The sequence below is a fragment of the Chelmon rostratus genome, chromosome 12, assembly GCF_017976325.1.
Source record: "Chelmon rostratus isolate fCheRos1 chromosome 12, fCheRos1.pri, whole genome shotgun sequence".
Lineage (NCBI taxonomy): Eukaryota > Metazoa > Chordata > Actinopteri > Chaetodontiformes > Chaetodontidae > Chelmon > Chelmon rostratus.
The window spans coordinates 20,201,520-20,215,517 of record NC_055669.1 but is presented as its reverse complement, the minus strand read 5'-3'; the positions used below and the strand labels follow the sequence as shown (position 1 = coordinate 20,215,517).

General features: G+C 43.3%; 1 protein-coding gene across 2 annotated transcripts in view; it reads left to right on the top strand.

The window, feature by feature from the left end:
- LOC121614427 (retinal-specific phospholipid-transporting ATPase ABCA4-like) overlaps positions 1 to 13,998 on the top strand; it is a 36,935-nt gene that overhangs the window by 16,313 nt on the left and 6,624 nt on the right. The window contains exons 17-41 of one of the 2 annotated variants that reach the window (XM_041948278.1): positions 109 to 201; positions 683 to 889; positions 1,409 to 1,586; positions 1,881 to 2,012; positions 2,257 to 2,396; positions 2,506 to 2,643; positions 3,536 to 3,717; positions 3,892 to 3,997; positions 4,935 to 5,140; positions 5,783 to 5,837; positions 6,095 to 6,145; positions 6,542 to 6,714; positions 7,479 to 7,603; positions 7,751 to 7,849; positions 8,427 to 8,708; positions 8,946 to 8,978; positions 9,067 to 9,172; positions 9,250 to 9,324; positions 9,624 to 9,793; positions 10,325 to 10,502; positions 10,747 to 10,862; positions 11,061 to 11,208; positions 13,230 to 13,353; positions 13,591 to 13,720; positions 13,864 to 13,984. In XM_041948278.1, coding sequence (XP_041804212.1) covers positions 109 to 201; positions 683 to 889; positions 1,409 to 1,586; positions 1,881 to 2,012; positions 2,257 to 2,396; positions 2,506 to 2,643; positions 3,536 to 3,717; positions 3,892 to 3,997; positions 4,935 to 5,140; positions 5,783 to 5,837; positions 6,095 to 6,145; positions 6,542 to 6,714; positions 7,479 to 7,603; positions 7,751 to 7,849; positions 8,427 to 8,708; positions 8,946 to 8,978; positions 9,067 to 9,172; positions 9,250 to 9,324; positions 9,624 to 9,793; positions 10,325 to 10,502; positions 10,747 to 10,862; positions 11,061 to 11,208; positions 13,230 to 13,353; positions 13,591 to 13,720; positions 13,864 to 13,984 — 3,368 coding nt within the window. The remainder of the gene's footprint in view (positions 1 to 108; positions 202 to 682; positions 890 to 1,408; positions 1,587 to 1,880; positions 2,013 to 2,256; positions 2,397 to 2,505; positions 2,644 to 3,535; positions 3,718 to 3,891; positions 3,998 to 4,934; positions 5,141 to 5,782; positions 5,838 to 6,094; positions 6,146 to 6,541; positions 6,715 to 7,478; positions 7,604 to 7,750; positions 7,850 to 8,426; positions 8,709 to 8,945; positions 8,979 to 9,066; positions 9,173 to 9,249; positions 9,325 to 9,623; positions 9,794 to 10,324; positions 10,503 to 10,746; positions 10,863 to 11,060; positions 11,209 to 13,229; positions 13,354 to 13,590; positions 13,721 to 13,863; positions 13,985 to 13,998) is intronic. The other variant, XM_041948279.1, reaches the window with a different exon arrangement.

Sequence of the window (13,998 nt, the reverse complement as noted above, 5' to 3'; positions counted from 1 at the left end):
GTTTGGCTGCTAATATACTGTATGATTTACTTTGCACAGTATTTTACCCCTTTGTAGCTACTATAATTTTACTAGACCGTTAAATTCAATCAAATTTCTCCCTCACAGGACAGTATGGCATTGGTCGACCACTCTACTTCCCGTTCCAGCCCTCATACTGGCAAAACCCTGCACCCTCACACAGAGAAATGGATAATCCAGGTTAGTGTCACTTACATGCCTCGTAATTGAGGAGCAGCCTGGAGGTTTGTGGCTTCACTCAGGTTTGAAAGTGAAAACCTGAGTGGGAGAAGTGAATGCTCCTCTTATTTTTTACCTCAAAACCAGTTGCTCCCAGGAAAAGCTTCTAATTCCTCCTGGGATTGCGGTTGTATTGGAAAGGTCAATATATATTCTCCGTCTCCCGCTCCAGCCCTCCTGGAGCAGGAACTGAATCAACATCTCAGTAGAAGACATTTTAGTGGGTCAGCACAGGGTCTGAAACCAGGTCCTCTCCATGAAGAAGAGCCTGAACCATAATTCACCCCGGCCAACCATCATATTCCATAAACATCAGCAGTAAAGCAATAAGCAAATAAATAAAAACATGTAAGCAGGGCTCACATTTCCATGCAGGTTCTCCTCAGCCAAGAGACTCATGCCTAACTAACCCGGAAGTGGCTCTGCGATCTGTCTTCCTCAGATCCTGAGAAACCTGAACCAGACATCATGCAGAAGGACGCCGAGAGCAGGTGCACACCAGAGACGTACACCTGTAACGGTTCAGCCAGCAGGAAAACCTGCAAGCACCAAAGTAAGAGGGATCGCCTGGAGAGAGAGAGGGAGCTGCTGAGACGACAAGAGGACACTCCAAACCAGGAGGAGGAGGGCCAGGACTCAGGGACGGAGGGTGAGGACACAAAGACAGACACTGAAACCCAGGAGCCAGCCCGCCCCGCTGGCCGGCTTTCTGTGGAGAGTTTGTGTCCGCGTGGGTTTCATCTAGGCGCCACAACGACCTGCAGGTTAATTGGCGAGTCTAAATTGCCCGTAGGTGTTAATGTGAGCATGAATGCCGATCTGTGTCAGCTGGAATCACCTCCAGCCACCCACGACCCTGCAAAGGACATGTGGTCATAGACAATGGATGTTGGGAACACACTGAGGACATCTGGTGGACAGGCAGGGTAACACATCACACCTGTATATGCAAGACAGAGGGAACGGCACTGATCAGAAAGTTTATCTGCAACGTTTCTGTTGTTGGTTGCACCAGAACTCAGTTAAGCTATTGTAAAAAAGCAAAAGGGATATTTAGTAGACTGGTGGACTAAAACATTTTGATATTGGAGGCAAATCTACTGTGCGATCCTTCATATGAGTTAAAGTTTAAGTGCTAACTCTTTTTTGGGTCTGTTTCCTCGCGCAGGTCAGCTGTTCTTTGAGTCCGACCCACTGGGCCTGGTGTTGGGGGTGCAGATTCAGGACCTGATGAAGGTGTATGACGGGAGCTCCCGCCCGGCCGTCAACTGTCTCAGCATCAATTTCTACGAGGGCCAGATCACATCCTTCCTGGGGCACAATGGGGCTGGAAAGACCACTACCATGTAAGATGAAATCAGACTCTTTAACTTTGAAGCAGAGTAACGGTTCGGTTTCAGAAGACGTAAACTCAGAAAATTGAATGTGTAAAAGCAGCCTCTTTACAGACGAGGATCTCCTATCAATAATTCTTCATTTGAATGATTATCAAGTGTTTCATATTCCTTTAAATCAGATATTTTCTCTTAGGCACTACTTTATAGCCTTTTATAGAGATTCAAATAACCCTTCTGGGGGATCCCTCATGAGAACCCAGTGCAAAGTTTTATTGGTATTGTATGTTGTTCTGGTCTGCCCAGGTCCATCCTGACTGGCCTGTTCCCTCCGACATCTGGCACAGCCTACATTAATGGAAGAGACATTCGGACCGACATGGACATCATCCGCTCATCTATGGGGATGTGCCCTCAGTACAACATCCTCTTCAAACAGTGAGTTACAGGCCTGGAGTCAGTTAGTGTTTTCAGGTTATGCAGCGAAAAAGAGCCGGACAGACTTTATTAAAATCAGTGCACATTCTCCAAAAATCAAACACACAGGCTTGGACAGCAGCTGCAGAAAGCAGAAAGAGTTAATGATTTACTTCATCATCCTGCGTTCAAAAAAACTTGTCAAAACAACATTTTCACACTCTGTAAATTGCTTTATATAACCGCTGCCCTGCTTTTGTTCCAGCCTCACAGTGGAGGAGCACATCCTGTTCTACTCGCTGCTGAAGGGTCGGACGCAGGCCGAGGCAGAGAGGGAGGTCGAGGACATGCTGGTGGACCTTGGGCTGCCTCACAAGAGAGACGACGAGGCTCAGAACCTTTCAGGTGAACCACTTGTTCCTCAGCGTCTTTTAAAGAGAGAGAGGGTGAGAATTTAATCCACTCCTTCATCGTCGCTTCCGCTCTGAACGGCTGCCTCTCGCGCACCCCACAGGTGGTATGCAGAGGAAGCTGTCGGTTGCCATGGCGTTTGTTGGAGGGTCGAGGGTCGTGATCTTGGACGAACCCACCTCGGGAGTGGACCCCTACTCCAGGAGATCCATTTGGGACCTCCTACTGAAATACAGAGCTGGTAAAAATGTCTCTTTTAACCCATTATGGTAAACATTTAACCTCTGTAGATCACTGGGTCCCAACCTGGGGGTCCCATCCTCCACTAGGGGTTGCCAAAGCTTCATAGGGGGGTCGAGAGGTCCTCTTGATTTTAAAAGGTGTTTAAGGTTTAAGAAAACTTAAATAAGAAATATGTACAATAGACCATAGTTCTATATTTATTTTAGAGAATAGAGCAGTGGTCACACATCAGGGAAAAGAAAACAGTCAAAAAAGAAGCCTATTCAGTGTTCATGATTATTAAAAAATCTAAAAATACACGATAGAGACAAAAAAGATAAAAGACTCCTAAAAATATCATATGATGCAACATTCACAGGAAATAATCTGCTCGTTTCACACAAACGTCCTGCAGTTATTCACTGTCTGGGTTAATTGTACAGTTAATCAGCTGTTCTGTTCTGTACTCTTACTGTTATGCATTGAATATAATGTGAAATATCCATAAAATATGTCACTTAGTCAGGGGCCGTCAGTCTGCTCAGTGATAAGGGATGAAGGGATCCCTGAAGGAAAACGGTAGATCCACACTCTGAAATGCACATTTTGACGCCGGGGGTCCATTTTTTTTACTGCTGAGAAGAAGACGCTGAAGAATGAAACCAGACCCTCTGCAGCTTCACAGCTCTCCTGAGGCACTTGAATTAAGCAGTGAACTGATCAAACGGAAAAATTCAGCCACGCAGCTACAACAAAAGCAAGAATTGCAGTCATGAAATCAATAATCTGCTGGCAAAGGCACTTTAAAGTTCTGATAACTTTTTGTTGATTAAGAAGAGGCTGAAGTGCTCCTTTGATGCAGATGACATGCATGTAAAAAGCACTGCACTGAAAGCTGGACCCTCTAACAGGCCGGACCGTGATTCTGTCCACTCATCACATGGACGAGGCCGACCTGCTGAGCGACCGCATCGCCATCATCTCCAAAGGAGAGCTGCACTGCTGCGGGTCCCCCCTCTTCCTCAAGAACTGCTTCGGAGTCGGCTTCTATCTGACGCTTGTGCGCCGGATGAAGGATCTGAAGAAGAGGGAGGTGAGGTTTAATAATGTGTGTTAGCTCTGCTGCCTGTTTGCTCCTTCATCATGGTTTTCAAACACAGACACACGAAAGAGAAACGCCCTCTTTTCCTCCACTGCAGCTTTCTGGCAGGATTTTTTTTTTTTCTGAATCGTTAAAGGTGTTCTTGTCTTTTGCTGCTTCCATCAGAACGATTGCGACTGTGCCTCAGACTGCTCCTGTTCCTGCTCCATCTGTACCCGATACAAAGAGCAGTCTCAAAACCAGTCCCAGCATCTAGACAGAGTCCTGGATGGTAAATATTGCTGTTTTACTGTAACTGCATACTCATGAGCTGCTCCTCCTCTGTTTGTGTTCTCTTGTACTTTTTGTCTTACTGAAGGAAAAACTTGAGATCTAGACCCTGCGAGTGAGGGCATTTTTGGAAAGTGAGGACATTTTGCTTCTTCGAAGAACTCTGCAAGGAGTAAAACTTCATTTTTCAATCAGATTCAGGTTCAGGTTAGAATCAGGGTTGAAGTTCTGCATGTAGCTGCAGTGGTTAAATGAGGGATAGAAACCAGGGAATTAGGCCATGATTAAACAAGCAACAGTGTCAATAAACATCCTTGGTTAATATTTACTGAGAGAGCAACCCTCAGAAACTAATCATCTTAATTTGGACTGAGTGGATGTGGTTTTATCTTGTTTTCTTGACACGCAAACAAGCAAAACAAGCACAGCTGTCGTCAAATATTTCTGAATCCTGAAAGATTGTGACATCGAATCTAAAACCACTTAGAAGATCACAGACAAAAATGCAAATGCAGGAATCTCCCATGTGAAATAACCAAAAACTGGTCCAATTATAAGAGAGAGTGCCTGAGAAGAGGCTTTTCAGGGCCTTTAAGTGAGTGACGCTCCTCACAGGTGCAGCAGTGCAGACCTGCAGGGGTGTGTATGTGTGTGCACTGGTTGATATTCTCGTGAATTCAAGTTGCAAAACAGACACAGATTTCACATGAATAATTTAGAGGTGATATTGACCCTCGTGCCTTTTCCTGCTGATTCTGCCTGAGGACACTGGAGATGCAGCGATTCCAGCACAGATTTGCTCCTTCATTTCAGCGCTGGAATAATCGTGTTTGTTTTTTTGTGGCAGAATTAGCAGTTTCCCTTCCTTTGTCTCTTTCTTGGTCTGCGCTATTTTTGGGAACCTCTTAATTCTCCATAAATGATGATCTTCCTCCCAGGGGATGTAGACAGCATCACTGCCCTCATCCACCACCACGTCCCCGAAGCCAAGCTGATCGAGATGATCGGCCAGGAGCTGACCTACCTGCTGCCCAATAAGGGCTTCAAACACCGGGCGTATGCCAGCCTGTTCAGGGAGCTGGAGGAGACGCTGGCTGACATGGGCCTCAGCAGCTTCGGCATCTCCGATACATCACTGGAGGAGGTGGGGACACTGTGTGGTGCTCTGATGCTGCATGAGTATAACATCAGCTGTCAGTTTAGGAGGTTTGGATGATATGATGAGCCCTGATTTTTCAGCTTCATGATTTCTACCCATAGTCCGGTAAAATAGAATGAGTTATTTTCATTTTTGATAATAACTTGCATAATTCCACAGCAGGAAATAAGCACTTCTGTAATATTTAACCTAATGTACACTGCAAAGTAATATTACTCCATTTCTGCATCCTTAAAGTCTTGTTTTCTTTATTTCTATAACTTTCTTTAATGACTATATACTATTTATGCCCAATTCTAAAGGCATAAAAAGCCAAATAAATAAGTACATTTTCTATAAATTAGTCTAATTATCTTGAAACAATACATAATAAGGCAGGCTTTTAGACTAGAATCAAGAAAAGCTACTTTAAACAACTACAGACCAAACCTCATTGTCAAAATGGCCATTTTAGCACCGTAAACTAGGTTTCTCACATCTGACTGCATTTCTGGGTTGTGTTTCTTGATAGAATCTTCAAGTTTAATAAAGCAAAATGAAAAACTCCCTCCTGAACTCAAAGGCAGAACCCACATTTAACGCGTGGAAAGTTTTTTAAAGTTTAAGCCCTTTTTTTTTTCTTTTCAGATATTCATAAAGGTCACAGCAGACGGAGAAGCAGCGAATAATGCCACCACTGCTGGTAAATACCACCACCGATGGTCCACATGGCCTTTTCCTGGAATTGAATTTCTGACCCGTTGCCCCCGCGTCTCTCCAGCGCGCTTCCTCACACCTGTTGCTGTTACGCCCTCATTGTTATGAAATCCCTCACTCACCTCCGTGGCTCTAACATTAGCTTAACCTGTGCCGTGTTTATATGTGATGCAATGCCTCATTTGTCAGTTTTAACCCTCCAGTTTGTGTCTTGTGTGCCGCCCGTTCACTCCTGCCCTCTAGAGCAGTGGATGTTGCAGCGGAGGAAAAACGACAGCACGGTTGGCGATGAAGGTCAGAGACTCGAGAGCCAACAGAACTCTGGAAATTTGAGCCTTTTTATTGAATCGGCTGGATTTGGCAATTTAATGGCATTAATTATAGGAAGCCTCAAACAACTCCCAGCAGTTTAAGTGATTCAGGTCTGGAGTCTGCATGAAATGCTCTGCTTCCAGTTAGAATAGTTTTTTCTGCCTGCTTGCAGTGCTTTCAGATTCATTTACTCACATTTATTATCTGTCAGCTGCATGGAGAAAATCAGGAAGCTCAGGTGAGGTTTGGTGCCTTGCCAGTAGAACTGCTGATCCCAGGTCTGCTCCTCCAGCCTGCTGGCCCTGCCTCTCCAGCAAATCCTTTGTCTCATGTAGTTTATGTGCAGCGCTTCACTGTGTGCTTTCTTTCTGATTGCAGAACATAATGGCATGATGCAGACTAACGGCATTAACCACAGTGCATCAGACAGCAGTGCGGGCAGGGGCTCCCGGCAGGTGAAAGGGGCCGCTCTGATCCTGAAGCAGTTCCATGCGCTGCTTGTGAAGAGGTTTCATCACGCCATAAGAAGCCAGAAAGACTTCGTGGCACAGGTTGGATTACGTGATGCACGGACTGACTGCAGGAGTGTGAATAACTCTTTATCACTTTAATGAGCTCTGGGAAGCTGATGACTGTATTTTAACTCAAGTGACAAGGTGTTTCTGGAGCGTTCCACAACTTTCCCAGTCTTTTGTTGCTCCTGTTCCAAATCGTTTGAAACATGCATAAAATTAAGAATAAGCAGATATTTACAAAACTCAATGAAGTTAGTGAGGTCAAACATTAAGTACATTAATCCTTTTTGAAATTATATGTCAAAAAGGATTAACAAATGATCACACTCTGTTTTATTTGTTAGTAGGAGTGGAAAACATAAAGCATGGGAGACTGTGTGACTAACTTTTTTTGTAATGAGTTGTTTTCAATACAAAAAAATATCAGGCTTCATAAATGTCAAGATTTGCTGTTTCTCCTTTTGTTGTAATAATTTGAATATATTTTTTAATACTTTGACATTTAGACTGTTTTTTAACAAAAAAAGTTTTTTTACAAACCAAACACTCGATGGACTGATGGAGAACACCATCAGATTAATCCAGAATGATAATAATTAGTTGCAGTCCTGTACAAAATAGTTGAAAATGAGCTCTGCTTCAGTAATATCTTGCTGCTGCTTTTACATTAATGCGTGAGTCATGATAATCTGATATATCAAAGTTAATAGTAAAACTAAAACGGGACGACTTTCTGCATTGAGACTTTTAGTACTTGAAGTACATTTTATTTACTGTAAATGTGTTTTTGGGTTTTTTAGATCGTCCTTCCTGCCAGTTTTGTCCTGGTAGCTCTGGTCTTCACCATGATCGTCCCTCCGTTTGGAGAGTATCCAAGTCTGACTCTGAGCCCCTGGATGTACGGACAGCAGTTCACCTTCTTCAGGTCAGGCCTCAGGACAAACGCTGATGTTCTTTAGATGAACCATCAGTTATGTTGCACATGAACACCGAGGTGGAGACTGACTCGTGATTATGTTGCTAATATGTGGCTTTAACCTGATTTTCTTTACATTTTGTCTTTCCTATTTAGTAACGAGCAACCGTTTGACCCCAAAATGAAGCACTTCACAGAGCGCTTGCTGCACAGACCAGGTCTGGGGACACGCTGCATGGAGGGAGAACCACTGGGGTGAGTGTCAAGACTGTGACAGGAATGAATCCAAAGACATGTAATAACCAATGCTGTCATCATGGAATGTAATCAAGTACATGTACTGTAGTATTTCCATTTCATGCTACTCTACACTTCTATTCCACTGCAGTCCAAAGTGAAATATTGTACTTTTTACTCCACCACGTTTATCTAACAGCTTTTGTTACTGGTTACTTTTTACAGATTCACATTAATGCAAAATACAACTAATATTCAGCAATGAACAATTTAGAGATTCTTATGTTTTATTATAGATTATAGATTAAGATACCAGCAATTACATTAGTAATGTTTACATATTAATGCATCATCAATTATTATCAATTAATATTCTGAGATGGTCCATTCTGCATAATGAGTACTTTTATTACTTTAAGTATAACTTGATGCTAATACTTTTGTACTTTGAATTAAGGGCTTTTATTTACATATACATATACTGTGGTACTGCTACTTCCTCCACCACTGCTGAACATGACAAAGATGACAGCTGCTCGTGGATACGTATATTTTCATGCTGATTTCTTTCAGCTTTTTGCTTTTCTTCCCCCAGAATGCCCTGCAGTAACAGCACATCAGAGTGGGAGCATCCTGACGTCTCCCCCGTGGTCAGCAACATCCTGCAGAGTCCCGAGTGGAACCGCAGAAACCCGTCTCCTTCCTGCCAGTGCAGCACCAGTAACAAGCTCACCATGATGCCCATCTGTCCCGCCGGAGCCGGAGGCCTGCCCCCTCGCCAACGAATTGAGACCTCAGGGGACACGATGCTGGACCTGACGGACAGGAACATCTCTGACTACCTGGTTAAAACCTACCCCAGTCTCATCAGAACCAGGTGGGTTTAAATGCAGCTTATAAATGATAGAAACAGGAGGAAATACTAGTGTGTTAAAAAAACTTAAAGGGCTTAAAAACATGACAAAACCTGAAACAGAAAATATTTTCTTCAAGATTTGTAAAAAGGCTCTAAACACACTATGATTGCTCCGTAAGTCATTCTGTCTCACCACTTTTTCAATACATTTGAATAATTACCTCCCTGCCTGATTAAATTCTGTCTTTCATTTCACAGTTTGAAGAGCAAATACTGGGTGAATGAACAAAGGTAATAATTTGCACCTCCGTCAGTCCTCCGCCGCTCCCTCTTGTGCAGTCGATGCAGGACACTGAGTGTGGATGTTCTCTGTCCTCAGATATGGAGGTCTGTCAGTAGGAGGGCAGCTTCCCATCCTGGACGTCAACCCCAAAGACATCCAGCATGTTTTCCACCAGCTGGGACGAATGCTCAACATCACAGCGGTACTCGCTTTTGTGTTGCAGATGGGAGTGTGAAGTCCGACAAGTCAGTTTACTATAATGCGTGCTTTCTTTTGCAGGATTACTACTCTGGACGTGCACTTAGGGAGATTGGTCCTTTCTTACGGTACATGGAGAGTGAATTCAATATAAAGGTACGTGTGGGTTTTGTTCCACAAATAGCACAGAAAGTGGTTGTTGTCGCTGGCCTGACGCCTTTCACTGGCCTTGCTTTTATATGACAAACCTTTCAATTTCTAAAGTCTGTTCGTATCACAGGAATGTTGACTGATGGCTGGAAGTGCTTGCTTTAATAGCTTTGCACTTAAAGTAATGAAGGTTTTGCAGCATGAGGAAGGTCAGCATGCAAGTTCCTGTGTTGTGGATCAGGACTGCAATTATGAAGTCAGATGTTTGTGAAATGCATTCAGTTACCTCTGCTCTCCTTTGTCAGGTGTGGTATAATAACAAAGGCTGGCACGCCATGGTGGCCTTCATGAATGTGGCCAATAACGCCATTCTGCGGGCCTTCCTGCCTCCGTCTGCCAAACCTGTCGAGTTTGGCATCACCGCCATCAACCACCCTCTGAACCTCACCAAAGAGCAGCTTTCTGAAGTCACAGTGTGAGTGTCGCTGCTGTATTTATTTATCGGGCCTTCAAATGTATTTCATTTACTTGCACGTTGAAAAATAGTTATTACGAAAGATAGTCACATATATGCAAACAAACTTTTACCCACATGATATACACTGATTTAAAGTACTAAAGCTTATGCTTAAGAGGTGGGTGAGGCCTTATAGTGAAGCACACATATTCAGCATTAGCTAGTTGCTTATTAGCATGTATATTGGCTCTTTATTACTCATTATAAAGTATTCCCTCAATAATCTCTGAATGACTTCTTACTGATAGTAAGTCAACGTACATTATGATTTAATAACCTAACACTAAATAACCCTAACCCCCAAAATAAGACATCAGTAAGTGCTCTATACTGACTAATAATGACCCAATATGCTACTAACGTGCATGCTAATTAGCAACTGCTTCTAATATAAAGTGTGACCAGGGAAAAAGTAGAGGGACAAATATTTCTCATCACAGTTCCCAGACCAGATTGTACGGTACAGACTGTTTCTGCTTCTTCCTGCAGGCTGACCACTTCAGTCGACGCTGTGGTGGCGATCTGTGTTATTTTCGCCATGTCCTTCATCCCCGCCAGCTTCGTCCTCTACCTCATCCAGGAGCGCGTGACCAAGGCCAAGCACCTGCAGTTTGTCAGTGGGGTCAGTCCTTTGGTGTACTGGGTGGCCAACTTCTTCTGGGACATGGTAAATCAAGCAGGGTTGGAATCAAAATAAAACATCCTCTTAAAACTGAACTTGATTAAATTGATCAAATAATTTTAAGATCTAAAAGTTTTTTAATATGCCGTAGTAGTGGATATAAACTGATCCTCCAACAGCGACATGTTGTGCATTGTTGTGAATTTGTATCTTACATGTGGTTATTTTGTATTAGAGTTGATTTCTCTATTCATTTAACTCATGTGAATGCTTTCTTTCCCCCCCCTAGGTTAACTACTCTCTCAGCACTGCAATGGTGGTCGGCATTTTCATGGCTTTCGACAAAAAGTGTTACACGTCACCGTCCAACCTGCCAGCACTAATAGCACTGCTTCTATTATATGGGTAAGGCTTTGTTTAGTTTAATTTGGTGCGGTTTTGTTTTTCAGCTCCAAAATGAAAACAATAAAATACAAAAGAGGACATGAAAGGCAAACGCAGACTGTGCAGGGCGTAGAGATGACACAAAAGGGAGGTGAAAAACAACATGATGGGAAGTATTTGTGAAATATTTCTTTGTTGTCCGGCTCCGCTGCCTTACAGGTGGTCAGTGACGCCCATGATGTACCCCATGTCCTACATGTTCAACATCCCAAGTACTGCATACGTGTCCCTGTCCTGCATCAACCTGTTCATAGGCATCAACACCAGCGCCATCACCTTCATCCTGGAGCTTTTTGAGAACAACCGGGTAAGGACATGTTGACTGCAGGATACTGCAAGAAAAAAAGGTTCTAATCTACTGCAAATATGCATATTTGATTATATTACAGTAGGTCTTGTATTTGGATGATTACACTTTGTTGCTGACAGCTTGGGGGGGAAATAGAACACACTGCAATCATAGCGTTTTAGCAAATACGTGTCTATTTACACAACCAGCAGAAATGAGAGCAAAGTTAGCATTCATTTGAAATCATGTTTCTGGAGAGCTGACAGCGTAAATCCGATATTCACTCTCCCTTCTAGCTCCGCTTTGGTCTCCACCAGCTCGTGGGGGAAATATATGGCTCTTTAGCTGCTAAATGTTCCACTATGTTCACCATTTAGTTGCTCGCTGTGTCTGTCTGCTGATTGGTGCTGAGCTGGCAGCATCCATTGGGTTTATCTGAGCTCTTCTGCTGCCTGCTGCTGCTGCTGCTGCTGGAAACGGGGCTGATGAGATCGGTGAAACTGATTCAAAGCAGTAAAGGGTGTGAGCTGAGAAGCCAAAACAATGAGCTGAAAGATGTAGAAATGCTCAGTAGAAATGAGGGGAGCTGGGTGATAATTATCACTACAAACAACACCTTTCACATTCTCCCATAATCTTCAGACAATGATTAGTGCAGCTTTGAAGTGGCACAAATCTATATTTTTATTATAAACAATGGATCAATGGCTATTTGTTTCAGACTTTCTTTTAAAATGAATGCTATGGTTGCTCCCTGTTTGCTGTTTGTGTTAAAGCTAACTGTTTTCATTAGTACGTACTGCAGCTGCCTGTTACAAAGTACGTACTATCGCATGCAGCGTGTGTACAACTGGGACATATAACTTCACATCTTTGACTTTGACCCTCTCCCTCATACGTCCTTTGCCATTTGTGACGTGAAATTTGAAGTAAAAAGAAAAGTATGCAATTTGGAACTGGTATCAAGGTTTTGTACGAAGTCTTGTGGGTCAGAATAGCTAGAAAAGCATGCTGGCTTGCATAATGCAAAATATGACTGGATGCAGTAGGACATCCTGGTATTTTTTTGGAATACTGCGTTTGACATTTGCCTTTGGACATTATGAATCTTTGGCGTATGAAAAAGTATTCGAACATGCATATATCTTTTCACAGAAGTCATTTTTAGCAGGAAAAGCACAGCATGCACAAGACCAGGATCCAGACACTGTAGCAGCTAAATGGAATTCAGCCATCATTAATTTAATTTGCACCACTTCTTTTTCTGTCGTGGCCTGTCAAAATGTCTCATGTGACAAAGGCCCATCTGACAAAAAGTATACCTCAAACATTTTAGCAGTAGATGCATAAGACAAAGACTGATTAATAATGTGGTGCAGCTGGGGAGGCAGAAGGGCTGCCGAGAGGACGAGCTGCAGGTGAGCGGGGCAGGAAAAGGTGAGGAACAGACAAGCGTGACAACCGCCAGCAGTCACTCTGTCAAGTGTTTGAACAAATCTGGTGCGGTCACTCGGCGGCATCGCAGTCTTTTCAGAAAAAACAACAACAGAGAAGCAGGTGGAAAAGGGCACAGCTGCTCCTGTCAGAAATGCTCTTTTTACCAGATGCTTTTCTCCGTCGCACATCTGTACTCCACTTCACTGCTCTCACTGAGGAATCCCACTTACAACATTAATGTTTCCAAGCGTTTCGTCTTTGAGCTTCTTCGCCACCAACAGTAAATCACAACTTCGTGCACTTCTGTGATTATTTGCCTTCGCATTTATGAACGGCTACGAATCATTTTGTTTTAGTGAATGCATGTGCAACCAAATATAGTGTAGAATTAAAATGAAAAGCCGTGTTCATGTTTTGGTGCAGAGCAGTTCAAAGAATGTCAAAAGATATTACAGATCAGATGCTGAGATGATGAGAGAGTGAAGAGTGCAGGTCTAATTCAGTTTATTATGATGTTTGTGTATACTGCATAGTGTATGTTGAAGTGTTTCTGCCCTCAAGTGAAATGTGATGCCTGTGTGTGTGTGTGTGTGTGTTGCCAGTCTTTGCTGATGTTCAATGATTGGCTGAAGAAAGGCCTGCTGGTGCTCCCTCACTTCTGCCTGGGGCGAGGACTGATAGACATGGCCATGAACCAGGCTGTTACTGATGTTTATGCCAGATTTGGTAAGTACGGAGTACTTATGATGCAAGGAGTTTTCCATCATGAATTCATGATATGCAGCACAATTTACATATCTGAAATGATAGAATTGGAAAATGCTGACGATAGGTGACATAAACACTTCAAGAAAGGACCGTTTTGCATACATTTTTCCAATGGGAACAGTTTGCAAAATTCTTGGCTTTGTACTGACTGAACAAAGGGTTCATTTTCAGCACAGACCTCGTCTCTGTTTTCAGGTGAAGAGCACATACAGGACCCTTTCCGGTGGGACTTTGTGGGAAGAAATGTGGCTTTCATGGCCGTGGAAGGCTTTGTCTACTTTATTCTCAATCTTCTGATCCAGTACCGCTTCTTCTTGGACCACTGGTAAGGGACTGACTTGACCCCTCTATGAAAACCTGGCCAGGAACATTCTTTCACACAGGATCAGAACATATTAACAGATAGATAGAAGTGCAGCTCTGTTGTACTAGATGCTCCTCCACAGATGCTTTTCTTGCACTCTTCAGGTTATCAGACTACAAGCAGACTCCAGTACAAGATGAAGATGACGATGTGGCAGCAGAGAGGCTGAGAATTTATGATGGCGGGAGCAAGACAGACATCCTGCAGATCAGAGACCTCGCGAAGGTAAAAACACTGGC